The 27,280-nt window shown below is 47.9% G+C and overlaps 1 protein-coding gene and 1 pseudogene across 17 annotated transcripts; one reads left to right on the top strand and one right to left on the bottom strand.

Moving 5' to 3' along the window:
• On the top strand, positions 1–27,048 carry sh3bgr (SH3 domain binding glutamate-rich protein). 17 transcript variants are annotated; one of them, XM_061216792.1, is made up of 13 exons: positions 1–371; positions 2,747–2,932; positions 4,810–4,890; positions 9,392–9,595; positions 10,122–10,151; positions 12,267–12,296; positions 13,162–13,188; positions 14,035–14,058; positions 18,274–18,300; positions 18,864–18,887; positions 23,395–23,421; positions 23,880–23,945; positions 25,767–27,048. In XM_061216792.1, the coding sequence occupies exons 1-12, from the start codon at positions 327–329 to the stop codon at positions 23,895–23,897; spliced, it is 723 nt and encodes a 240-aa protein (XP_061072776.1). In that variant the 5' UTR covers positions 1–326; the 3' UTR covers positions 23,898–23,945; positions 25,767–27,048. The 17 variants fall into 17 exon arrangements, with proteins under 17 accessions (XP_061072776.1, XP_061072777.1, XP_061072780.1 ...); XM_061216793.1 differs by lacking the exons at positions 14,035–14,058; positions 18,864–18,887 and adding an exon at positions 17,904–17,930 and having other exon boundaries at positions 4–371; XM_061216796.1 differs by lacking the exon at positions 14,035–14,058 and having other exon boundaries at positions 4–371.
• LOC133107602 (uncharacterized) overlaps positions 1–27,280 on the bottom strand; it is a 980,437-nt pseudogene that overhangs the window by 338,388 nt on the left and 614,769 nt on the right.

Below are 27,280 nucleotides of genomic sequence, written 5' to 3' on the forward strand. Positions count from 1 at the left end.
GCGTGTCTTGTTTAGCGGCCAGGAGAAGAGCGTGTCTGTTAGCCAGTCAACATCTCAGTCCATATAAGCACTTTGCGAGCACTACAAACTAACTTCGCTTTATCCAGGCCGACGGACAGCAGAAGTTGCCAATCACTCTTTCCCTGCCGATACCCCAAAACAAACCCACCAATCCGCTTTGAAGTGGAGCTTTCTGGATGGAAATAGCCAACATGGTGTGGTCGTTGCCCGCTGAGACACTCGGTGCTCTCTCTCTACGGTCTTTGGGGGAGTCTGCCTCTATCTTCAAGAACCTCAGTCACATTCAGAAAAATACATAGTTGAAAATGGTTATTAAAGTATATTTAGCTTCTTCTTCTGGATCAACTGCGGTAAGCAAATATCAAATTAGTTTTTTTTGTATCTGATAAAAATGAACTTTGCGTGGGTTAATAGCTATTGCAGCTAACTTCCAAGCTTAACTTTTTGTTTGCAGGCTATGTTGTTTTATAACATGGCTTAGAACACTGCACCGTTCGGTTGAAATTCTGGAGTTGCATACAAAATTAACGGGCTCGATTCTCTTCCCTCAAATATGATACTTTGTAATAGATATGGTGTATAAAGATAATTACATATCGTAAAGTTAAATGCTATAATTATTTATTTAAGCGACAGTATAATTTTCAAAGCAATCATAAATTAGTAGCTATTGGACGATATATGTAGCAATTTATCTGAAACAAGTTATAATGCTTTTGTACATTTATAATACGCGTCGTCAGCGTTGGTTACTGTCATTTGCATGACTCCAGCTGAGTTAGCATAGCAGGGTTGTGTTTGAGTTTCCTTATATATCTCTCCGGGCCGCGGTTGAGATCACATTCCAAACCTGCGACAGCACTCTGTTGAGGAGGCGCAGACACCTTACCAGCAGAACCTTCCAGAACATCCTTGGGTTAACCAATAGCTTATAGAGAGATCCAGAGAACTGCACAACATTTCAAAAGTGCTCTTTCACCATTTCGACATTGTAATTACACGCACAATGATAATTGGGATTAACACGGACTGATGGTGTCATAGCCTACATGCGTTCCAACAGCACGGAACACGTAGCCTTCAGTGTAAAGTTGCCAAGTGCTAGATACGTTTCTCAAAACAACTCGCTGCCAGCGAGCAGACGGTTTAGATTCAGGGGACTGATATCACATGCAGAGAATACACTTTTTTCTGTGTTTTTAAATTCTGTCGGTGAAATATATGATCACTATTCTTCACTGTGTACACTCATCTTGCTAAAGAATAGTAGCTAGACTATTATTTAAATGTGTTTATCAAAAACAAGTATCCTCCTGCAGCATGACAGCCCATTAATGTGAATATAGCTTCAGGTTATACTTCGTGTGATACAGGGCTCATATTCCCAGACCTGTTGAATAATACTAATTTAAATTCCTAAGATACCAACAAAGTGCATGGACAATAAATTGAAGAAAGGCTGAACTTCTCCATCCATCCATCCATCGTCACCCGCTTATCCAGAGTCGGGTCGCGGTGGCAATAGGCAAAGCCGGGTATTCCAGGCGTCCCTCTCCCCAGCAACGCAACTTCTGAACTTCTGAATATCATTAAATATCATATGTTCAATATAATTCAGAATAAAAATGCTTTTTAAGAAGGCAATCCTGGAAGTGGGTAAATGACTGGGTCCTCAGGGGATTCTAGTTCTAAGAGCTACTGGCCTTTTAATTACTTTGATGTAGTAGTTGATTTTATTTATTTAATTTATTTATGTCCACAGAAACAAAAATGTAAGAGCAGCTAACAAACTTGAGGGGAAACAAGCAGGGAAGCTAAAAAAATTAACAAAAATAAATTGGCCAGAACGGCTTGTCCAAGCTACTAAAATGTGAATACCAAGCTATTCAATTAATTAATTTATAAAGAAATTGAAATTGTTACATACATAATGACAAAGAGTCACAGAAATGAGAAAAGTTAGTTACATAGAGGTACATGTATGTAATATGTATAATAAGTATATACATCCTTCCCATAGATAAGAAGTTATAGAAGTAATAGACAGTATATGGAAGGAATAGAAGTTGGTCGATCTTTTTGCAGGTGGTAGGACTTACAGCTTTTCAAATTCTGGGGCAAACCATTCCAAATAGACGGTCCTCGATTTGAAATAGTAAATTGGCATAATGAAGTCTTTAAAAAGGCTGCATTGATATTATTTGAAGATAAGTAAAATGGGAATTAACCTGAAAATGATACTGAAAGATAAAATCTGGGAGATTTAGTTCAAATAAAAAAGAAAAAATAGTCAGATTTGAAAGTGGTAACTAACAATCTGTAGTTTCTGTAACAGTGGTTGAGAGCTTGCAAAGCACTGTGATGAGGTGATCATTCTGACAGTGTTTCTGGAGAACATAAAGAGATGAGATTACTTCTGAAAGCACTAGCCCCGATTATATTACAGTATGAGATGTGAGTGTCTTGTTAACAGGAATATTATTCTCCAGATGACACACATTTTTGGTGATTTAACTTAACCTAAGTTTTTTATCAAAGAGTATACAAAGAAATTTAGTATAATGTACCCTAGATATGATGTAATTTGACATGTAGGCCGTAGGGAAAGTCTCCTCATTTCTAGGGGTAAAGACTATGAACTTTTTTTGATGGATAGTTTATTAGCTTTAAGCCAGTAGTCAATATTGGATATTGGGTCTCTCATGTCTCCCGCCCGCCCCCCCAGATCAAGAAGAAGCAGCAGGATGTGGTGGGGTTCCTGGAGGCTCTGAAGATCGACTACACGCCGCTGGACATCGCCTGCAATGAGGAGAACCGCCTGTGGATGAGGGAGAACGTGCCGGGAGAGAAGAAGCCCACCAACGGCATCCCGCTGCCGCCACAGATCTTCAACGAGGAGAGCTACTGCGGGGTGAGCACGCACACCACCCCCGTGAACACGCACACCGCCCCCGTGAACACGCACACCGCCCCCGTGAACACGCACACCGCCCCCGTGAACACGCACACCGCCCCGTGAACTCGCACACCGCCCCCGTGAACACGCACACCACCCCCGTGAATACGCACACCGCCCCCGTGAACTCGCACACCACCCCCGTGAACACGCACACAAACCCCCCCGTGAACATGCACACCGCACCCGTGAATACGCACACCGCCCCCGTGAATACGCACACCACCCTCGTGAACTCGCACACCACCCCCGTGAATACGCACACCACCCCCGTGAACTCGCACACCGCCCCCGTGAACACGCACACCGCCCCCGTGAATACGCACACCACCCTCGTGAACTCGCACACCACCCCCGTGAATACGCACACCACCCTCGTGAACTCGCACACCACCCCCGTGAATACGCACACCACCCCCGTGAGCACGCACACCACCCCCGTGAATACGCACACCGCCCCCGTGAGCACGCACACCGCCCCCGTGAACACGCACACCGCTCCCCGTGAACACGCACACCGCCCCCGTGAACACGCACACCGCCCCCGTGAGCACGCACACCGCCCCCGTGAACACGCACACCACCCCCGTGAGCACGCACACCGCCCCCGTGAGCACGCACACCGCCCCCGTGAGCACGCACACCGCCCCCGTGAGCACGCACACCGCCCCCGTGAACACGCACACCACCCCCGTGAATACGCACACCGCCCCCGTGAACTCGCACACCACCCCCGTGAACACGCACACAAACCCCCCCGTGAACACCCACACCGCCCCGTGAACACGCACACCGCCCCGTGAACACGCACACCGCCCCCGTGAACACGCACACCGCTCCCCGTGAACACGCACACCGCCCCCGTGAGCACGCACCCCGCCCCCGTGAACACCCACACCGCCCCGTGAACACGCACACCGCCCCCGTGAGCACGCACACCACCCCCGTGAATACGCACACCGCCCCGTGAATACGCACACCGCCCCCGTGAGCACGCACACCGCCCCCGTGAACACGCACACCGCTCCCCGTGAATACGCACACCACCCCCGTGAACTCCCACACCGCCCCCGTGAACACGCACACCGCCCCCGTGAACACGCACCCCGCCCCCGTGAACACCCACACCGCCCCGTGAATACGCACACCACCCCCGTGAGCACGCACACCGCCCCCGTGAACACGCACCCCGCCCCGTGAACACACACACCACCCCCGTGAACATGCACACCGCCCCCGTGAACACGCACCCCGCCCCGTGAACACCCACACCACCCCCGTGAACACCCACACCGCCCCCGTGAATACGCACACCGCCCCCGTGAACACCCACACCGCCCCGTGAATACGCACACCGCTCCCCGTGAACACGCACACAAACCCCCCCGTGAACACGCACACCGCCCCCGTGAATACGCCACTGCTCCGTCGCCTCGTCTCCTGCTGACCTTCCATTATCATTCAAATGAAGAAGACCTAGCGGCCAGATTTGAGAACGTATCCAGTAGTATGTGAGTGGGCAGGGGAGAGGGGAAGTGGGGGGTCATTTTCATCTAGGCTCTGGATATGCCTGCTAAGAATGGCTGAGGAAAACCATTCATTTGTTTCTGAGACAAAATAAGCCCAGGTTATTTTGTCTCAGAATTAAGGATTGGTCAGTCCATTTGTATCCATATTAGGTAAGTGTTTCCATGGTTAATGTATGGAGTGGAACAATCCGAATTCATGGTGAATGGATTTTCAATTTTAGGTGGTTTTATGGGGATGGTAGAGTCAAAAAACAGGATAAATAGTGTATACTCCTATTTAATCCTGTTGTTTTAAAATTGCAGGACTATGAAACATTCTTTGATGCCAAGGAGGACAATCAGGTGTATGCCTTCCTGGGTTTAGCACCTCCACCTGGGTCAAAGGTTCGTTATTCTGTTTATTTCATCTTTTTCTCATTAAAGTTTATGTTTTTGCCATGTCGTCTGGACATTTCTAAAGGCAGTAAGGAAAGTGAAACGTTAAAATGAAAAGCAGACCAATATCCATGCAACACTTCCTCTCACATAGCATTAATGCCACATATAACATCATTGGGGAAAAGTGTAGAAAATATGTTTATCACCACACCACCCTTGCTTGGTGTTTGTTTTGTAATTGTTTTGTAATTGTAGATCCTAAATATGAGTTAATTTTATGTCACTGTTTGTTTATAAGCAGGCAGGTTTAGAGATTGCTGGAGGTCTCATCGAAGTAGACAATGGTCCTGATTGGCTCAGTCAGTATATCCTCTGGTTTTGATTGGCTCAGTCGGTACATTCTCTGGTCCTGATTGGCTCAGTCAGTATATCCTCTGGTCCTGATTGGCTCAGTCAGTATATCCTGTGGTCCTGATTGGCTCAGTCAGTATATCCTGTGGTCCTGATTGGCTCAGTCAGTATATCCTGTGGTCCTGATTGGCTCAGTCAGTATATCCTCTGGTTTTGATTGGCTCAGTCAGTACATCCTCTGGTCCTGATTGGCTCAGTCAGTATATCCTGTGGTCCGGATTGGCTCAGTCAGTATATCCTGTGGTCTTGATTGGCTCAGTCAGTACATCCTGTGGTCCTGATTGGCTCAGTCAGTACCTCTTCTGATCTTGATTGGCTCAGTCAGTACCTCTTCTGATCTTGATTGGCTCAGTCAGTACATCCTCTGACCTTGATTGGCTCAGTCAGTACATCCTCTGTATGAAAGTCAGACAGGGCTCTGTAGTCTCAGGGTTGAACCCTAGTTGTGTCATTAGCTGTGAGAAGGGCTCCTCTGTAGCCTGATGCAGGGACCTTCGTGGCTGGAGGCAGTCGGGCTGAGATTGGCCGGGTTCTGCTACATTTAGCTCCTCCTGCTGTGTCAGGCACACACACAGTACCAGTTTTTTCAGTGAGAGAGATGCTTCTTCTTTGATTGGTGCAAGCTCTCATGTAGCACTGTGTGGCCTGTAGTGTGTAAAATTGCTGCTAGGTTGCAGTTACTGTATGTGAATTGGAGGAGTGCCCGTGCTTTAGCTGCACTGTGCACAAAAAAAAAGTAAAATCATTGCTTGAGCTGAGCGGTGCAGGGCTGGGTGTGGAGCAGTGCTGGAGCAGGGCTGAGTGTGGAGCAGGGCTGGGTGTGGAGCAGGCCTGAGTGTGGAGCAGGGCTGAGTGTGGAGCAGGGCTGGGTATGCGGGGTGAGGAGCAGGGCTGGGTATGCGGGGTGAGGAGCAGGGCTGGGTATGCGGGGTGAGGAGCAGGGCTGGGTATGCGGGGTGAGGAGCAGGGCGGGGTGAGGAGCAGGGCTGGGTGAGGACCAGGGCTGGGTATTGAGCAGGGCGGGGTGAGGAGCAGGGCTGGGTGTGGAGCAGTGCTGGAGCAGGGCTGAGTGTGGAGCAGGGCTGGGTGAGGAGCAGGCCTGAGTGTGGAGCAGGGCTGAGTGTGGAGCAGGGCTGGGTATGCGGGGTGAGGAGCAGGTCTGGGTGAGGAGCAGGGCTGGGTGTGGAGCAGGGCTGGGTATGGAGCAGGGCGGGGTGAGGAGCAGGGCTGGGTATGCGGGGTGAGGAGCAGGGCTGGGTGTGGAGCAGGGCTGGGTATGGAGCAGGGCGGGGTGAGGAGCAGGGCTGGGTGAGGAGCAGGGCTGAGTGTGGAGCAGGGCGGGGTGAGGAGCAGGGCTGGGTATGTGGGGTGAGGAGCAGGGCTGGGTATGGAGCAGGGCTGGGTGAGGAGCAGGGCTGGGTATGTGGGGTGAGGAGCAGGGCTGGGTGAGGAGCAGGGCTGAGTGTGGAGCAGGGCGGGGTGAGGAGCAGGGCTGGGTATGTGGGGTGAGGAGCAGGGCTGGGTATGGAGCAGGGCTGGGTGAGGAGCAGGGCTGGGTATGGAGCAGGGCTGGGTGAGGAGCAGGGCTGGGTATGCGGGGTGAGGAGGTGAAAGCTGCTGGTTCTCTCGGTGCAGGAGGCCCTGCAGGCCCAACAGGTTCTCCAGAACGGGACGCACCCAGACCAGGACCCGGAGGACACACCAGTAATACCCTCCTTCTCATCCTCTCATATTCCCCCCTTTTTTGCTCTTCATTTTGTTTTGACCATCTCTCCTGTTATTAGTCTGCAAATGCCTGTCTCACTGCTCGTCTGATGACATAGCATCCGTTTGCCTTTGCCGTGTCTCCCTGGAGCCCTGTCCCCCATGTTCGGTGAGCGAGGCCCAGGGCCTGGGGTTTCAGACGGTGCACTAACACCCTTTCCATCGCATGCACTTTCATCTGTCAGTTTTCTGACCATTTGTTTGATTTCAGGTGAATGAATTTGTGAGTTCCAGTGTTGTCTGCCCATAACATGGACTTGCCTTCATGAGTGTGTTTTTCTTTATGTACTGATGCATTTATGATTTTTTTGTTTCACCCAGGGGTAAGTATTTTTGTGCTGTGTTATTACTTGAATAATGCATGCAATCTTTTTAGTTCCAGACTGTTCATTGGCCTTGTGGTGGATAGTTATTTTTGTTGTAAAAATGTATTCTGCAGCAAGGTTCACTGAAAACAAAAACAGTGATGACCAGAAGGGGGGAAATTAGTCAAAATCATGGAAAAGTGCAGTGCTGTTTTTTAGGGAGGCTTTCCGATTGAGATGGAATGTCAGGGCGAGTTAAACCCAATCTCACCGCCAGGACGTTTTAAATGTGGCTGCTGCTCTATTTTGGTCCCGTCGTCCTGACCGTTTTCGCAGGCCTTCCAAAAGACGCTTCTCGTCCCGCGGGAGTTACTCGAAGGTCATTACGGGTCGGTTACGGGTCGGGTGGGAATTTACTTGGCCGAACTGTCCAACACCTGTTTTGTCGGCTACATACTTCACATTACATGGCGTGGGCCCGTGTGGCGATCTGCACGTTTAAACCTGGGGGGCTGGTTAGTAAAGCTGTGTGTGAACGCAACAAACGCACTACTCCATTCCTTGAACACCTGAGGTGAGCTTGGATGATGGCTTTTTGACCTGGGACCTTTCAAAAACGAATCCATTGTATCCAGCACTGTTTATGTTCAAGTTGACGCTTATACTTTGTTAAAGAAATGAGTTGCTTTGGGTAGTCCCTTTATTAATCTATCTGTCAAATGTAACTCCAGGTTCATGTAAGTACTTCAGAGTCATGCTTCCCAAAGCCAGGTGCACATAGCATAGGGGTACGTGGGGCGAGGTGCACATAGCATAGGGGTGCGTGGGGTGAGGTGCACATAGCATAGGGGTACGTCGGGCGCGGTGCACATAGCATAGGGGTACGTGGGGCGAGGTGCACATATCATAGGGGTACATGGGGCGAGGTGCACATAGCATAGGGGTACATGGGGGTACGTGGGGCGAGGTGCACATAGCATAGGGGTACATGGGGGTACGTGGGGCGAGGTGCACATAGCATAGGGGTGCGTGGGGCGAGGTGCACATAGCATAGGGGTGCGTGGGGTGAGGTGCACATAGCATAGGGGTACGTGGAGCGAGGTGCACATAACATAGGGGTACGTGGGGGTACGTGGGGCGACATGGCTCAGGCAGTAAGAGCAGTCGTCTGGCAGTCGGAGGGTTGCCGGTTCGATCCCCCGCCCGGGCTGTGTCGAAGTGTCCCTGAGCAAGACACCTAACCCCCAAATGCTCCTGATGAGCTGGTTGGTGCCTTGCATGGCAGCCAATCGCCGTTGGTGTGTGTGTGTGTATGAATGGGTGAATGAGAAGCATCAATTGTACAGCGCTTTGGATAAAGGCGCTATATAAAATGCCAACCATTTACATGGAAGGATGTTACGAGTATGCAAAATGAATCATAAATATTTTTTAATCATTTAATGTACTGACAGTCAGTCTCTTGAGCAATGCAAAGAGTATTGGATCCAAAAGGACAACAAACAGGCAGTCTACAGGCATCCGGAGGGCCAGTTTTGGGAATAGAGTCCAGTGTGCTGTATGAGTAGGTTATAGCTTTGGGAATAGAGTCCAGTGTGCTGTATGAGTAGGTTATAGCTTTGGGAATAGAGTCCAGTGTGCTGTATGAGTAGGTTACAGCTTTGGGAATAGAGTCCAGTCTGTTGTGTGAGTAGGTTATAGCTTTGGGAATAGAGTCCAGTGTGCTGTGTGAGTAGGTTATAGCTTTGGGAATAGAGTCCAGTGTGCTGTATGAGTAGGTTACAGCTTTGGGAATAGAGTCCAGTGTTCTGTGTGAGTAGGTTACAGCTTTGGGAATAGAGTCCAGTGTGCTGTGTGAGTAGGTTATAAACAGATGTAGCCTTGGCCACAGCTCCGGTTCTGCATGTCGAATTTTGCCAGTCATTGGCAAACAGCCTTTAACTGGTGAACCAATCACTGTGTTGTGTTTTATTTTCTGTAATGGTTGAGTGTGGAACTGAAAGCCATTTTAACATTTCCTCCTGAAGCAGGGCGACCCAGCGGAGGAGTGTAATGGGGTGGTGAACGGCGAATCGGAGGAGGTGGTGGAGGAAGAACAGGAGGAGCTGGCTGGAGAGCAGGCTGCAGAGGAGGGAGGGGAGGAAGAGGAGGAGGTGGTGGAGGAAGAGCAGGAGGAGCTCGCTGTGGGAGACGCAGAGTTGGCAGAAGACGAAGAGGCTGAAGAGGAGATTGTAATTTTGCCCAAATGGATGTGTTTGAAATCCATGTCCACTTGCAACCCTGCCTTTCATCCCTTTCATGTGCCTCCTTCTTCTTCCTCCTCCTCCTCCTCCTCCTCCTCAACATTACTTCCCCACAAAATCACAACTGTCTTCATCTCCTCTGACTAACCGCACACGGCCCAGACCATTTCCATGTGAACGCACCAAGTTGTTTGGACGTTTAATCACCTCCCCCTGTTTTGTTGTGTAACTGTGATCTCTTTCAGAGTGGTTTAACATGCTGACCTCAGCATGCCCGGGTCATGCATCTATGGTTTCCTTTTGGTCAATGTGTTGTTGTGTTGTGTATTATCATGTTGTAGCATGTGAGGTCGTCCCAATGGTTGTGACTCAACTTGCCTGACCTGTGGGTGATGTTTCCTTCCAAGGACCTGGTCTTCTGTGTGAGGAGATGTGCCTCTAGCATCCTGTCAGCAATTTCACGTGCAAAGGCAATGGCTGGTTAGACTCTGACAGTTTGTCTTTTCTTTCACAGAAGAAGGTCACTGGCGAAGAGGACGACCAGGTAAGGCAATCCTCCGTTTGTCATTTCTGGATCCCTCAGACACAAAACACACCAGCATAATATTTATGTGGGGAGCTTTGCGAATCTCTGATAGACCGGAGTTCTATACAGGAGATCCTCATGGCTGTCTGTGTATTCATCTTGCTTCCTCTTATGTCTCCCTAAGCGTACTGTAGTCCTGTCAATATTAATGTTTGATATTAGTGTGGGGTTTCATGGTAAATGCATGGTACTCGCAGCCCAGGGTGCTGGGTTTGATGACCTGTGGGGCAATAGGTTTGAGCACAGGGTACCTGTGGGGCAGTAGGTTTGAGCGCACGGTACCTGTGGGTCAGTAGGTTTGAGCACATGGTACCTGTGGGGCAGTAGGTTTGAGCACATGGTACCTGTGGGGCAGTAGGTTTGAGCACATGGTACCTGTGGGGCAGTAGGTTTGAGCGCACGGTACCTGTGGGGCAGTAGGTTTGAGCACATGGTACCTGTGGGGCAGTAGGTTTGAGCGCACGGTACCTGTGGGGCAGTAGGTTTGAGCACACGGTACCTGTGGGGCAGTAGGTTTGAGCACACGGTACCTGTGGGGCAGTAGGTTTGAGCACACGGTACCTGTGGGGCAATAGGTTTGAGCACACGGTACCTGTGGGGCAGTAGGTTTGAGCACAGGGTACCTGTGGGGCAGTAGGTTTGAGCACAGGGTACCTGTGGGGCAGTAGGTTTGAGCACACGGTACCTGTGGGGCAGTAGGTTTGAGCACACGGTACCTGTGGGGCAGTTGGTTTGAGCACACGGTACCTGTGGGGCAGTAGGTTTGAGCACACGGTACCTGTGGGGCAGTAGGTTTGAGCACACGGTACCTGTGGGGCAGTTGGTTTGAGCACACGGTACCTGTGGGGCAGTAGGTTTGAGCACACGGTACCTGTGGGGCAGTAGGTTTGAGCGCACGGTACCTGTGGGGCAGTAGGGGCATTTAGTTGGCGCACTGGTGTCTCCTCCACAGCCAGTTGAGCCAAGGTGAGTGTCTGGAAAATATCCATGGTTGCTGACTTTCCTAAAAGTCAAGTGGTGTACATGGTCGTTGGAGTATCGCCTCTCTTAGTGGAGAGCTTTGTGAACTCGGCGATGAGCCTGGGGTTCCGTGACTGAGATCCCCGTCTCTGTTTGTGTACACCTCCTACCTCTGTGTTAGTATTCCTGCTGCTTCAGTTGAATTGGAGGGTTAATGTGTTTCATGTTTTCCCTTCTCTTCTTAAGTAATACTGTTTTGTCAGGGAAATGATAGTTTTTTGTGTATTCTAGTGTTAGTGTCAGTAATTCTGCATTGATAGTGGAGCCGAGATGCTCATCTTAATTTTCTTCTTAGTGCATGTCTGTTAATATTTTTGCATTTCACTAATTGTAAATACGCAGTTGTTGGAGTTATCGCCCCTCTCAGTGGAGAGCTCCCGATAGCCAGAGGTTCTGTGTGTGATACCCTTGTGGCGTCTTGTGTATTTACCAACTCCTTCATAAGTCTCCTGTCTGCAGAGCCGAGAGTGGGCGTCCTTATTTTCTGGCTTTCATAAAGTCAAGTAGCGTACACAGTTAACGTCCCTCTCCCTGGAATTTGAGACGGGATGTCTTGCGTTATCACTTTGCTGTTCCTGGTCCTGGGTAGGCTATTACACAGTTGGGAGCCGTGTAGTTTTCTCCCTGCTGCTGCGACCCCTGTAGTCAGTAGGACTTTTGGTTGAGTCTCCTGCTGTTTGTTATTTCCTCGGTTGAGTCAGGTTAGACTTCTCGACCGGTTCGATAGGTCGTTCTTTTGGTTGGCTAAGTGCCGGGAGTTAGTTATATATTAGTAAGCATCTCACATCGTGTGGGTAACTTTTAGAACCCAACTTGGTTGCATTTGGTCCTCTGACCCTGCTCCCTTACAGATACAGTTGTGATAATTACTTGAAAATTTAAATTGAGATGTTTTGCTGTAGTGCCACCGGCCACCTAGGGCGGTAGTGAAAGAAAATTTGGTATGCATGCCCTACTTCAGCTTTTACACTTCAAAAATGTGTGCTTTGTACTTATGAAGGTGATGAACACCCGTCCAAAGCATATTTCTAACTTTTTTGCCACCCTGGACAGGGAGAAGAGGAGGAAGATGAAGAGCCCAAGGTAGAGTGCCTTTAGAGTCGCTTTAACTGCCATTGGTGGCAACCGTGTGTCCGACTGCCCCGACTGTACCACACCACCCCTGCCCGGCCCTTTGACTGAGTCACTGGTGGGGAATCCCTGGCTTCCTATGAGTAAACATGATCACAAATGCTATGGCAGCTGCCTTAACGAACCCCCACACCCATCTGCCCCACACCCATCTGCCCCACACCCATCTGCCCCAGCACCCCGCCCCGCCGGAGATTACGCAACACTGGTGCAACCCTGCATTGCCTGCCTGTGCATTGTGTTCGTCAGGTGCTGAATTATTAATAATGCTTCATGCCTTCACTGTCACCCAGGACAGTTCACTGGGATCTAAAAGTATAACAACAAAGACAAATTATTCCTAATACAAATACAATGAGGGATAATAATAATCATAATCATAATTATAATAATAGCAGTGTTCAGCTGTTCAATTCAATGTAATATTTTTTCCATTGAAGCAGATACATACAAGCAGAATAGAAAGGAAATAAAATATACTGTTTTGCACATTTATGTTGTGAGTTGAGGGTTATAAATGATAAAAACGGAATAAATAAGTTGGAAAATGTATCTCATTTTAAAACATGCAATAAACTATATTATTTATTTGAATATTTATTCGTTTTAGTTTAACACTATATGTATGATATATGATTGAAATACTGTAATGCATGTTTTCTAGAAAATTTTTTTAAACAAATCATTAAGCCATCAGAAATTATGCAAATTTAACTAAGATGCTGAATGACATCTCCTTTTCCAGAATACATCAGTTTCCTGTGCATTTGAAAAAAGAAGATGCACAAAAACTAATCATTGATATGTGTTGTTTTAGGAAGAAGATGTGCAGCCGGTTTCTGAGGTAGACTGATTTGGATTATTTGTCATTTATGGGGTTCAGGCCAGGGTTATCTGGCTAAACAGCGACCCCTCTGGTGAATCGGCCACCTGCAGTCTACCTGCACCAGCTGTAACTCTGCATTTCAGCCAGTCAGTAAAATGATAGCTGACTACCAAGTGTTCAGGAGGATGCAGATCCTTAAATTAAAGTTCTGACCAGGCATTCAAAATATGGGAGGCCAATTTTAAATAAATAAAAGGACAGAATAGACTACTATAATTTGGATTAAAAATAGTCTTGGAAGCAAAGTACATTTCAGACAATTGGATAGAAATGAGGAAAGGGCCCAGAAAGCGGAAGTCTTGGCCTGTGCTGGGCGACTCATTCAGGTAAGACACCCAGGGCTTGGGAAGGGCCCGTCGTTTAGGGGCCTGCCTCGGCTTCATCACTCTCTGTTGACCACTGCTCAGCGGGGTGCCACTTTGTAGTTTGCAAAGTGAAAAGAAGCAGCTAGTGTTTCGGAATGGATATATACAGATAATATTACCGATAATTGGACACTCCAAATTAGGGTGGGAATTGGACATGTTCAGCTTGTTAGGAACCAAACAATCTTTTATTAAGTCGAGTCTAGACATGGGGGTAATCGGTTCAAATCCCAGGAGAGTAATGTACATAACATGCTGTAAACAGCTGTCTTCATAGCATACAGAATATTTCTGGCAAAATAGTTATGTGAACAAATAAAAACATACATTCAGAAATGGCATTCGTATGATTTGACCTCATGTATAAATTAAGTTTAACTGTTTTGCCAAGAGCACGTCAGTAATAGCGATAGCTAATCCTTCATCTCCACTTTTATAGGAGGAGGATCAGGCCATTTCTGAGGTATACCCAGTTTAAACCGTTTGTTTTCTTTTTGCTGTAGACCTCTCGTCATACTTTTCTGTTAGTGTGAGAGCGACATCCACAAGCTTGCTGCACTCTGTGATGCCATGAGGCATGATGCTGACACTAAACTCTGTCCCATTAACCTCTGTCCCATTAACCTCTGTCCCACGTTTGCAGTATAGAGCAGGCTTCCCCACACTCTCTCGTCTTAGAGCCGCAAGGCCTGCTGGCATTTCTGTCATTACTCCGCACTTAATTAATCCCTAACCTCGCCTGGTTCTTTGTGTCAACATTGGTTGCCAATGTTATACCTTGTTTTTGCCAAGGTAAAAACAAAATCCAGCAGACCCTATGGCTCTTGAGGATAACGACTGGTGCTTTCCTTCTTGGATTCAAAACACATTCAGCTAAAATGTATTTAAATTAGTTTTTTATAGAAGCATCTGCCTGGGACTGTGTGACTTGCATTATGATTTTTCTACCTGTATTATTTTTTTAGAGTGATACTGCGTAACACATTTTCAGTATCTAGCTATTTGCAACTTGTTTTTTTGTGAAAACAGAATAGTTGAACACAACAAAATAGAAATACATGTAAACTTTTTAATGCATTTTAAACTTGTATTGTGTTCTCTTTCGTATGAAGATGATCTCTCCACCCTACATATTCCATATGTATGGGGAAGGATCCGCTTGGTCCTTTCACTTGGAAAATCTTTAAGACACACCTCCGTGCCGGCCACGCCCTGATTAGTGCTCTATAAAGCACCTGAGTTGTGGTGTCACTGATCATTTGATCTCCTGCCTACTTTCCTGAATGTGTGATAGAGAAAATACGAGTAAGACTTTTGCAGCAAAGGCTTACTGTCTGCTTACCAAGCTTTTAGGTCAGGACATCTGTCCTTTGGGCAGCCTCTTAGTGTGGTTGCTGATTAGATATCTCTCAAGCTTAATTCAAGAGGTCTCAGGTTGTGGCACTGAGATATTGGCTGAAACACCATAGATTACCTTGAGTCCTGGTTAACTGGTGCTCTATTGGTTGTCTAGCACATGATAGGGCTGTAGAAGTTGTTCTTGGGCTGAGAGTAAGGTATCCACCAAGTACAGCCACCAAGTACAGAGTGCCACTTAGGAATGGGGAGCCGAAATGTGGTCAAAACCAATTTCTCACAGCCTACTGAAGAGTGCTTGCTAGTGACATAGACAGAATTAGTATCGTGAGTTGTGTGCTTGCTAGTGAGCTATTTTAAAAACAGTGTCACAACCAGTGGGCTGCGAAGAAGCTAAACCGGCGTACGTGTAGCCTACTCAAGGGTAGCTGTTGTACAATATACTGCACCCAATAGAGCAAGGTTGCATCCACAAGTTTGCGCTCTTTAGCAAAATATTCCTGACTGTGTATTGGCCAGATTGAAAATTATTTGCTTTGCAGCTTCATTATATGGGTATCTATGAAATTAGCTTAGCTTTGTTTTGACCAAGCTAACATCTATACTACTGACAACTATTGCTTAGCTTACCAGCTGGGCCACAGCAGTTGGGGAGCCCATCGCTCACTCTTAAATTTACTGGTCAACATTTCTGTTATGTTCAACATAACATAGCTTTTCTTAGTTGGTAGCTGGGGTTTTTACATTAAAATCCTATGGGCAGAAAGCTTAGTTGGGCTCCCTTACTTCCAGACGCTATATCTCGTTGACAGGGCTGGGGGCCCCAGGCAAGGTCTGGCCAACCCCAGAATTCCCTGAAGGGGGTACACTGGCGTCCAGGGGACCTACAACCTCCACTTGAGCCCCCTTTTGGACGTAAGGCTCTGCAGCCAAGGAGAGGGGGTGGAGCTCATGGCCGCGGGGCCCAGAGCTGCTGCCTCCTGCCTGTCAGCACTTTACTCACAGTCTGCCGCACTCTGTCACGGGCCACTGCCCAGGACGCTGAGGTATCTGGAGGTGGAATAGGAGGTGGATGTGGTGACAGTGAGAGCGGGGAGTGTAAGCAGCTCAGGGCATTAATCAGCAGGGAATCTAAGGCTCTGGATGTTTTTATGCAAGAAGACCCCAAAGATATCTTACCGTGCTCGACCCCAAAGATTGCTTACCATGGTCAAGTTGAGGACGCCCTTGGGTGATCCCTCTTCTCCCAGACTCAGAGGAGATGATGCACTGATGGGTGAGCTGTGAAGCTGCTGAACTGGGATAACATTAGCCTAGCTGTCATTGGATGCACTGTACACGATACCATAGCTCAGGCATCCACAAGTTTTGTGCTCACTCGTGAATTACTCCCAGAGTATGTATTACTCATGGCCAGGTGCATGGATGTGATTAGCTGATCTGTGCACACATGGAGCTGCAGCTCTATCGTCACATGATCCTGCTCTTGGAACACATCCAAGCTTGGGCTTGAGCTTTGTTCCAGCTTGAAGAAAAGCAGTTTGGAACCCTCCTGGACAAAAAGGGGTTCTGGGAATGGTTCTGGATTCCATGGCGATCCCTGGGAATCCCGACACTTAAAGGTTTTGAAGCTGTGGGCAGTTTGCCCTCCATCTCATCTGCTATGCTTGTGGGGCCACCACGTGCTGGCCAGGACAGACAGCCGGGTGGCTGCCACATATATTACTGGCTCTGGCACATCCGTGGCGCCCTGGCCTGCTATCTGCTTTCCCTCCATTCAGACTTCTTTTCAGAGACTACCCTTTCTTCAGAGACTGCAGAGAGAGTGATCCCAGTCATGGCCTCACATCATATCTCTATAACTTTCCCCCGCCTGGATGGGAACCTGTCGTAGTTCCGTTCTGGGGAGACCTGCTGATTCAGGCAGAAGGGACCCTGTTCCATCAGTTTCCCCAGGGGCTCAGACTCTGGGCTTACTGGAGACCATACAGGAGGCTCTAGCATCAACAGGTGCTCCTGTAGGTGCCGAGAGTTTGCATCTTGGTGTGATACACACCTGACTGTCTCAAATCAGGAGGTTTTGGTGTTCCTTCAGGAAAAGCGTGATGCAGGTAAATCTCCTGTTACCCTCAGGGTGATGGCTGCCGCAGCCTAAGTTGACCAGGCCAGGTCCCACAAGCTTTCTGAATGACCGGTTTGGAGTGCAAACAGTTCAGTTATTTTGTACTTTCTGCACATGACTGCTTCATCATCTCCTCATGGTGTGTTTTACAGAGTTTCCCCCTACATATGCAATATGTGTTAATACGAAAGAGAACGTTCTGGTTACGGGTGTATCCATGGTTCTCTGAGTGAAGAGTCTATCCCTTCATAAAATCAGTGCGTGGTTGGCACAGCCGGTGCGTTTTAAAGAACCATGATTACACCCATAACCAGAACATTTTGGTTTTGACATTTTGTGTGGTCCTGCATTTGACTTGGTGAATTCATGAAAATGGATACATTTGTCATGAGTGAAGCAGGGAGGGATTGTGAAAAGCATTTACTCTCTGCGCACTCTCACACTAATGTTTTAGGGTTCTTCCGAAATATACATCTTAGATCACATGTTTTGCCGCCTGTTTCTGTACAGTGAGATGACAATTTTAATGACAGGTGAGGGTCTCTGTTCCTGAGTCTCTTTCAAACAGGTGGCAGGCTGAAGATGATCCTAAAGCTTTATGAATGGGGCCTGTTTTCTCATAAATTAGAAAATTAGACAAAATTAGAAGTGAGAAATTAGTGACCTGAAGCCATTTTTGCTTGTGATTTGCAAGCTGAGAAGGACCTCACCATTTACATTTATTTTTCTGGCCTGATCATTAAGTTTCTCACCAGTTCTTCCATCTGAAATCGTGCCGCGCAACCCCCACCCCTTTCATTCAGCATGCATCTATTTATTTGGTTTTCCAGGAGGAAGAGGATTTGGTAATCTCTGAGGTAACCTCACTGTGTGAATTCTGTGATTTCTGTAAATTCACCCCACCCTCTGATTTCCACTGTAGCTAGCTGCTGTGTGGTTTTGCAGTGTTTACAGGGAAGGACACCTCTATGTGTCACAACCGAAAGGGCCTGGGTTTAAAACTGTCTTTTTTTCCTCTAGCCCATACTTACTCCTCTGTCCGTTTTTCTTTCCTTTAACAATCCTCTTCCCGTTCCCCTGCTCCTGCCCCCCGCTGAACGCCCCTCCCCATTCCCCCTTAATGCCCCACTTTTCCCAAAAGCATGTTTCCCCTATCGCTTCGCCCGCTGCTGTTGAGATTCAGTCTGCTCTTCTTTCTAGGAAGAAGAAGAACTGCGAAAGCTTGAGGTAGCTAGATCCCCTTGTTGGCTTTTCCTGTCCTCCCTGTCTATCCCCCCTTCTTTTTTCTCCATCTCCACGGCCCCCCTCTCTCTCTCAGTGCTGCCCTTATCCTCCTCTGTCTCTATCAGTCCCCCCCACCACCTCCGCAGGCATTATGTTCTTATGTGCCAAGTCACACGTGATGGCTCAATGTGACCTGGTGCAGGTGGTTGGGCACAGCCCCATGGGGAACCCGCCATGGGGAACCCGCCATGGGAACCCGTCATGCCCTGTTGACATGACAGAAAGGCCCAATGTCTGTCCCAACACCAGGGTGTAATGTTGTTGCGCAAACAGTAAGCTCTGAATTGTGAACAAAACCACCCAATCAGAGGCCACTGCTGCTGCCAACCCGTGGGATGTAGGTGTGATGTCATAGGGGGGCGGGTAGCAGACCACATGCAAGTTGAACCCTCAGTGGAAGGCAGCCTTTGGAACTGAACCACACTAATATATTACCCTACACACGGGTGCTATCAAAATGAACAAGGATGTGACCTCTGCTCATTCTCCTCCCTCCCCTCTCACAGGAGCCAGAGGACCCCCAGAGTGAGGTAGTGTCCTGGTAGATGCCGTGATTGGTAGATGTCCAATGTCCATTTCAGCCTAACTTTGTCTCATTCCCATATCGCATGTCTTGTGCCCCCTCATCCCAACACTGGTTTTCTAGTGGCCTATTGCTTGACCCCGAAAGTCCAAACCCCTTAACCCATCCTCCCATCCCATACCGCAGTAATCTGGTGGACGTGCAGGTCAAACAGAGCGTTGTGTTCCTGCCGTTCCATTTTTCATTTGAACATAAACACTGATACCCTCCCAACTCCTGTAGGAAGAAGAGGAGGCCCCAGTAACTGAGGTATACTGTCCTGTACCCCATCCCACCAGCCGTAGCATGGTGTGACCGGTTGAGTGAAGTGCCTGGTTGCCGGGCAGGATTGTGGTTTTCTCTGATCCAAAACCAAATCAGTGTGCAGTGTGGATTTGTGAAGCTATCAGTTATTCATTTTTCCTTACTGCCATCTATTCTAGCAGCCTAACAGCTGGAGATACCTGTGGGTTGTAGTGACGTGGTTGTTATAAAATGAGCATAACAAGGTTTTTTTCCTGTGTGTTTATAGCACTATAGTGTTATATGTGCTGACTAGTGAATGTGTCTTACACTGGTGGTGTTGAAAGCAGAGGTGTTGAAATGCCCTGCCTAACCATAAGAAGTCACTGTTAACACAAGATACCAGATTTTCCTGGTTTTCAGTGTTTGAGTTGGGTCATGTCTGACACCCGAGTAACAATTTTTTGGTTGCTGGGACGGCATGTGTTGGCATACGCCCTTTTCTCCTCTGCCCAGGGTGTGTGGGACAGCTTTTTATGGTTGGGTATCCCTGAGTGCAGTTACCCAGAATCCCTTTGCATCAAACGTGCTAAGCTAATTAAACTGGCCTCTATTGGTGGGCCAGCAGGGGCTGACGCCATATGGGAGCTGCAGTCAGCTACATGAGCCATCCAACCACACCCCGTCTCTTTCCTAAACGAGCCGTCCAACCACACCCCGTCTCTTTCCTAAACGAGCCCTCCAACCACACCCCGTCTCTTTCCTAAACGAGCCATCCAACTACACCCCGTCTCTTTCCTAAACGAGCCATCCAACCACACCCCGTCTCTTTCCTAAATGAGCCATCCAACCACACCCCGTCTCTTTCCTAAACGAGCCGTCCAACCACACCCCGTCTCTTTCCTAAACGAGCCGTCCAACCACACCCCGTCTCTTTCCTTAACGAGCCGTCCGACCACACCCCGTCTCTTTCCTAAATGAGCTGTCCAACCACACCCCTCATCCCAACACTGGTTTTCTAGTGGCCTATTGCTTGACCCTGAAAGTCCAAACCCCTTAACCCGTCCTCCCATCCCATACTGCAAAGTAATCTCTTGGATGTGCAGTTCAAATCGAGTGTTGTGTTCCTACCGTTCATTTTTTCGGACTGTATATTTGAACATAAACACTGATACCCTCCCAACTCCTGTAGGAAGAAGAGGAGGCCCCAGTAACTGAGGTATACTGTCCTGTACCCCATCCCACCAGCCGTAGCATGGTGTGACCGGTTGAGTGGAGTGCCTGGTTGCCGGGCAGGATTGTGGTTTTCTCTGATCCAAAACCAAATCAGTGTGCAGTGTGGATTTGTGAAGCTATCAGTTATTCATTTTTCCTTACTGCCATCTATTCTAGCAGCCTAACAGCTGGAGATACCTGTGGGTTGTAGTGACGTGGTTGTTATAAAATGAGCATAACAAGGTTTTTTTCCTGTGTGTTTATAGCACTATAGTGTTATATGTGCTGACTAGTGAATGTGTCTTACACTGGTGGTGTTGAAAGCAGAGGTGTTGAAATGCCCTGCCTAACCATAAGAAGTCACTGTTAACACAAGATACCAGATTTTCCTGGTTTTCAGTGTTTGAGTTGGGTCATGTCTGACACCCGAGTAACAATTTTTTGGTTGCTGGGACGGCATGTGTTGGCATACGCCCTTTTCTCCTCTGCCCAGGGTGTGTGGGACAGCTTTTTATGGTTGGGTATCCCTGAGTGCAGTTACCCAGAATCCCTCTGCATCAAACGTGCTAAGCTAATTAAACTGGCCTCTATTGGTGGGCCAGCAGGGGCTGACGCCATATGGGAGCTGCAGTCAGCTACATGAGCCCTCCAACCACACCCCGTCTCTTTCCTAAACGAGCCATCCAACCACACCCCGTCTCTTTCCTAAACGAGCCGTCCAACCACACCCCGTCTCTTTCCTAAACGAGCCATCCAACCACACCCCGTCTCTTTCCTAAACGAGCCCTCCAACCACACCCCGTCTCTTTCCTAAACGAGCCGTCCAACCACACCCCGTCTCTTTCCTAAACGAGCCGTCCAACCACACCCCGTCTCTTTCCTAAACGAGCCATCCAACCACACCCCGTCTCTTTCCTAAACGAGCCATCCAACCACACCCCGTCTCTTTCCTAAACGAGCCATCCAACTACACCCCGTCTCTTTCCTAAACGAGCCATCCAACCACACCCCGTCTCTTTCCTAAACGAGCCATCCAACCACACCCCGTCTCTTCCCTTAACGAGCCGTCCGACCACACCCCGTCTCTTTCCTAAATGAGCTGTCCAACCACACCCCTCATCCCAACACTGGTTTTCTAGTGGCCTATTGCTTGACCCTGAAAGTCCAAACCCCTTAACCCGTCCTCCCATCCCATACTGCAAAGTAATCTCTTGGACGTGCAGTTCAAATCGAGCGTTGTGTTCCTACCGTTCATTTTTTCGGACTGTATATTTGAACATAAACACTGATACCCTCCCAACTCCTGTAGGAAGAAGAGGAGGCCCCAGTAACTGAGGTATACTGTCCTGTACCCCATCCCACCAGCCGTAGCATGGTGTGACCGGTTGAGTGGAGTGCCTGGTTGCCGGGCAGGATTGTGGTTTTCTCTGATCCAAAACCAAATCAGTGTGCAGTGTGGATTTGTGAAGCTATCAGTTATTCATTTTTCCTTACTGCCATCTATTCTAGCAGCCTAACAGCTGGAGATACCTGTGGGTTGTAGTGACGTGGTTGTTATAAAATGAGCATAACAAGGTTTTTTTCCTGTGTGTTTATAGCACTATAGTGTTATATGTGCTGACTAGTGAATGTGTCTTACACTGGTGGTGTTGAAAGCAGAGGTGTTGAAATGCCCTGCCTAACCATAAGAAGTCACTGTTAACACAAGATACCAGATTTTCCTGGTTTTCAGTGTTTGAGTTGGGTCATGTCTGACACCCGAGTGACAATTTTTTGGTTGCTGGGACGGCATGTGTTGGCATACGCCCTTTTCTCCTCTGCCCAGGGTGTGTGGGACAGCTTTTTATGGTTGGGTATCCCTGAGTGCAGTTACCCAGAATCCCTCTGCATCAAACGTGCTAAGCTAATTAAACTGGCCTCTATTGGTGGGCCAGCAGGGGCTGACGCCATATGGGAGCTGCAGTCAGCTACATGAGCCATCCAACCACACCCCGTCTCTTTCCTAAACGAGCCCTCCAACCACACCCCGTCTCTTTCCTAAACGAGCCCTCCAACCACACCCCGTCTCTGCTACACCAGCCCTCCAACCACACCCTGTCTCTGCTACACCAGCCCTCCAACCACACCCTGTCTCTGCTACACCAGCCCTCCAACCACACCCCGTCTCTCTGCTACACCAGCCCTCCAACCACACCCCGTCTCTCTGCTACACCAGCCCTCCAACCACACCCCGTCTCTCTGCTACACCAGCCCTCCAACCACACCCCGTCTCTCTGCTACACCAGCCCTCCAACCACACCCCGTCTCTCTGCTACACCAGCCCTCCAACCACACCCCGTCTCTCTGCTACACCAGCCCTCCAACCACACCCCGTCTCTCTGCTACACCAGCCCTCCAACCACACCCCGTCTCTCTGCTACACCAGCCCTCCAACCACACCCCGTCTCTCTGCTACACCAGCCCTCCAACCACACCCCGTCTCTCTGCTACACCAGCCCTCCAACCACACCCCGTCTCTCTGCTACACCAGCCCTCCAACCACACCCCGTCTCTGCTACACCAGCCCTCCAACCACACCCCGTCTCTCTGCTACACCAGCCCTCCAACCACACCCTGTCTCTCTGCTACACGAGCCACAGTCCTCATGTCCTTTCTGTGGGTTGGTACAGAGCCCATTCTCAGAGTTAGTGCAGACAGACCCACATGAAGTGGAAGCTGTATCTGTGGGGTTTCCCAGCAGTCTCTTGCAGCAGTGTTTGGATGATAGTGGCCCCTGACACCGGGACAGTGGTCCCTGAGCTTGTCTGCAAAGACAGTGACATCAGCGCAAGAGTCCCCGCCCCCCTGCCCTTTCCACACTGACTGCCCCCCTCATCCCCACTTCTGCCGTGGATGTCGGAGCACTTTCTTCCCATTTTTAAGCCCTCTCTATTTCCACCTTTCGCCGCAACTCCACATTTTTTTCACACTGATGCCTACAACTCTCTCTCTGTCTCCCCCTGTTGTTCTGCTTCCAGGAAGAAGAAGAAGAGGCAGACGCAGAGGTAGAAACACTTCCACCTGTTGTTGGTCTGTGTGGCTGTAGGTTGAATGTCTTGAAAGTGACAGTTGGAAGGCAGAGGATCCAAGCAACCTCCAGCCTAATCTTATTGGCAGCTCCTGCCAGACGTCGCTTTCTGTCAAAAGCATGCTCTTCCTGACCTACTGATTTAGATGAAGCACATTTCTGTTTCATAGTTTGGCTTAGATGTTGTAGTAATGCTTTATGTGTTAAATAGTTTTTACTGTTTTCCCCCTGAAATTTGTGTAAACTTATTGTCGATTAACCGACTCGAGTCGCAGACCAGGAATGAACTTCAAATTTCATGAATATGTTTGGAGTGTTATAAACAACAGATGTCTTGATATTTAGAAGTACTGACACATCTCACCATCTCTTCCTCCCATTTGCTTGAAGGGTCCGATGTTGTGGTAACATCAATGTGGCTCTTTTATTTGACAGGATGAAGAGGATGAGTAGCGTTTACCTGGTGGGGTTAAGATTCCTGCCTCTTCTCACACCTTCAAGGTAATGGTGTTTCTGACTCTATATTGTACAGCCACAAGGTGGCCCTACAGGATTATGCAGATAGAGTATCCTAGTAGTTCATCTTTAAAGTACTGAATTTAATTTAATAAGGACTATATTATATATATAAATATATTAATAGCTATGATTTGGTTTGAAAATATATACATAGCTGGTCATTATTCTATGTATGCTTATTGCATTTTGTATTAAAACAGTGCAGTTTATGGGAGCCGCGGTGGCGCAACAGGCTAAGACGCAGCAGACGGTTGCAGTTTGCTGCAGTTGCACACCGGGGACCGGGGTTTGATTCTCGGTCCTGCCAAAAGCCAGGTTTGGCCGGCTCATGTGGAGCAGCAATAATTGGCTCGCTGCTCCAGAGGGAGGGACTTGGCAGGGTTAGTAGATCGCCGCACAAAAACAATGCACCTTGAGCGCCTCGGAATCACGGTCAAGACTTGGGAGGCGAGACGGCTTGAAGAAGGCATGTCGCTCTCCCGTCGGCCGCCGAGGGACAGGGTGTGGGCGGTGTATCTAATGCTAGCTCTAATTGAATCAGAATCAATTGAATCAGGCACCCAATTGGCTGCCAAATTGGGAGAAAAAGGGAAAAAAATCTGAATTATTTAAAAAAAACAAACAAACCAAAAAAACTGCAGTTTATTATTATTTTAGGCATGTTCATTATCTGTCTCACAGCATTAACCCTATGAAACTCCCGTGTGGTTCAAGGAGACCTACGCTGATAAGCTGTAGGGTCTGAAGGTTGCATGATTAAAACGATCTCTCATATTCCTGTCACACTCCAGGGACCTGTACTCATTGGGTCTCTTTCCCAGCAGATTAGATTTTTCCTCTTAATTAATTATAAATACTGAGCCTACTTTTATGAGTGTATGATTTCTATAGTGCCATGAAAAAGTATTTCCAGATTTCCTCTATTATTGTCCCACTGAATGGTTTCAGATCCTTAGACAAAATTTAATTTTAGGGAAACTGGGTAAACACAAAAAGCATTTTGCATAAAATGAAGCATACCTCCTCTCATCACCCATTCACACACCAAATCACACACCCAATCACACACCCATTCACTCACCCATTCACACACCCAATCACCCACCCATTCACACACCCAATCACACACCTCCTCTCATCACCCAATCACACACCTCCTCTCATCACCCATTCACACACCAAATCACACACCCAATCACACACCCAATCACCCACCCATTCTCACACCCAATCACACACCTCCTCTCATCACCCAATCACACACCTCCTCTCATCACCCAATCACACACCCAATCACACACCCATTCACACACCCAATCACACACCTCCTCTCATCACCCAATCACACACCTCCTCTCATCACCCAATCACACCCGATCACACACCTCCTCTCATCACCCAATCACACACGCAATCACACACCCATTCACACACCAATGGTGATAGACTGCCTTGCAAGGTACCAGTCCGCTTGTTGAGAGCAATTGGGGGTTAGGTGTCTTGCTCAGGGAGACAGGGACAATTCATTTAATTAATTTAATTTAATCGGAGCAGATCGGACTGCTTCAGTGGCCAATCGGAGCAGATCGGACTGCTTCAGTGGCCAATCGGAGCAGATCGGACTGCTTCAGTGGCCAATAGTAGCATGCAGCAGCCTACAGGTCCATGCAGCAGCCTACAGGCCCTACAGGGAAACACGGTGCTTTTGGTGGGGTCATTTGTTTCACAGCTCAGCCCAGCGCTGGAGCAGCAGCACAGCAGGCTGGAGGTGCCAGTCTCACTGTGCTGTCCTTCATTTCACAGCTAGGAGAACCCCCTAAATCCCCACCCGCCCCTCCAGCAAGAGCTTCCGGACCCTTCCTCAAGATGTTGCACATCGCCACTGCCTGCTCGTGACGGTCCGCGGTCCGGCTGAAAACACGTGTCCCTGCCAAACACCTGGTTTCCCTGTTCCTCTGCCCCTCTGCCCCTCTGCCCCTCTGCCTCTCTGCCACCAGGGGCTCCCCTCGCTGCAGCAATTATCTGACTTTTATTTTTTTACTCTGTAGGGGAGTAGAGTTTATGTGTGTTTATCGTAACTATTAATATAGAATCACTGGGAAGTATATTACCGCTGCTTAAAGTGTCTGTCTAGCATTCTTTTTTACTATTAAAGACCCTTTGAAGTGAAATCAGTTGAGCAGACACATCTTTCAGTATACTTTCATGTGCATAAAATATGTCTCACTGTGTACCTAAAATTTTTTGTAGATACTAGTTATTGCGAGAGATTAACTTAATTTAAAATGATTAATTTCATTTTACACAAACTAAACTTGTTCATGTAAAGCAACACTCTGTTGGAAAGGCACTTTAAGGAGCTCACATAGACTAACAGTTAGAAAACATGTCAATGTCAATGTGCCAGGTTTTGTACTGTGTTTGAATTTGATTCAATCTGTATCTCTGACTGCCGTCCGTTACAACAGACCCCACGTCCAGTTAGCCCCTCCTGCTGACAGGCTGTCAAATCCATCGCATCGTTTCTTTGGGCTACGACTGTTAGCCTGCCCTTTTTCATAATGAAAACACCCAACATCCTTTAATTTTAACATGCCAAAGTACTGTAAACTGCATATATTACAAAAATATCAATCATTGACAATTTCAAATATGCAATTATTCACATTTGTGAATGGATTGTAAAATTTATATATATTGAAAATATTTATGCTTTCAATTGCATGTATGAAAGTGACAAAAATAGATATATTTTGCAATATATCCATATAATTTTGACATTTGAAAAAAAAAAAGTCCATACATTCTGAAATATCACATACCAGCCTGTAATAATCCAAGGACTTGTAACTGAAAAAAGAATGTGAAATGTCTGACTAAATTTTTGTTTAATGAGACCTCAGGACTTTCTCTGTCACCATGCAGAAAAAACGTCCCTATGTTCAGCTCTGCGGTGTGCTCTGCACAGGTTAGCTTCTATTCTAACTGTTCACTTTTAAATTTATACAACGGGACAGAATGAATCTAACTGCTAGTTTGCAAAATAAAGGAAAATGACTAATAAAGATTTGAGAGTGACATAGGAGATCTGTGTGTGGGGTGTCTTCTGTCATCTACTTCTGAAGGTTTCGTGTGAAGGACTGTGAAGAATATCAGCTGAATGTGTTTATAACTGACACCACTAATCCAGATAATCAATGGTTTTTGGAGGTGGAGGTCGTGGTAATAATCTGATACTCCATAAGTCAGAAGGCTCTTGTTTTACATACTCATTTTGATATCCATCAAAAAAAGGTGAAAGACCAAAGAATCCTCTG

Source organism: Conger conger, chromosome 13 (genome assembly GCF_963514075.1).
Source record: "Conger conger chromosome 13, fConCon1.1, whole genome shotgun sequence".
NCBI classification, from domain to species: domain Eukaryota; kingdom Metazoa; phylum Chordata; class Actinopteri; order Anguilliformes; family Congridae; genus Conger; species Conger conger.

What these genes read in the sequence shown, in the direction of transcription:
- sh3bgr (XM_061216792.1), top strand. Translation starts at nt 327, where the DNA reads ATGGTTATTAAAGTATATTTAGCTTCTTCTTCTGGATCAACTGCG. An exon ending in ACGAGGAGAGCTACTGCGGG is followed by an intron (nt 2,933 to 4,809) that starts GTGAGCACGCAC and finishes TTAAAATTGCAG; the next exon opens with GACTATGAAACATTCTTTGA. An exon ending in AAGAACTGCGAAAGCTTGAG is followed by an intron (nt 18,301 to 18,863) that starts GTAGCTAGATCC and finishes CCCCTCTCACAG; the next exon opens with GAGCCAGAGGACCCCCAGAG.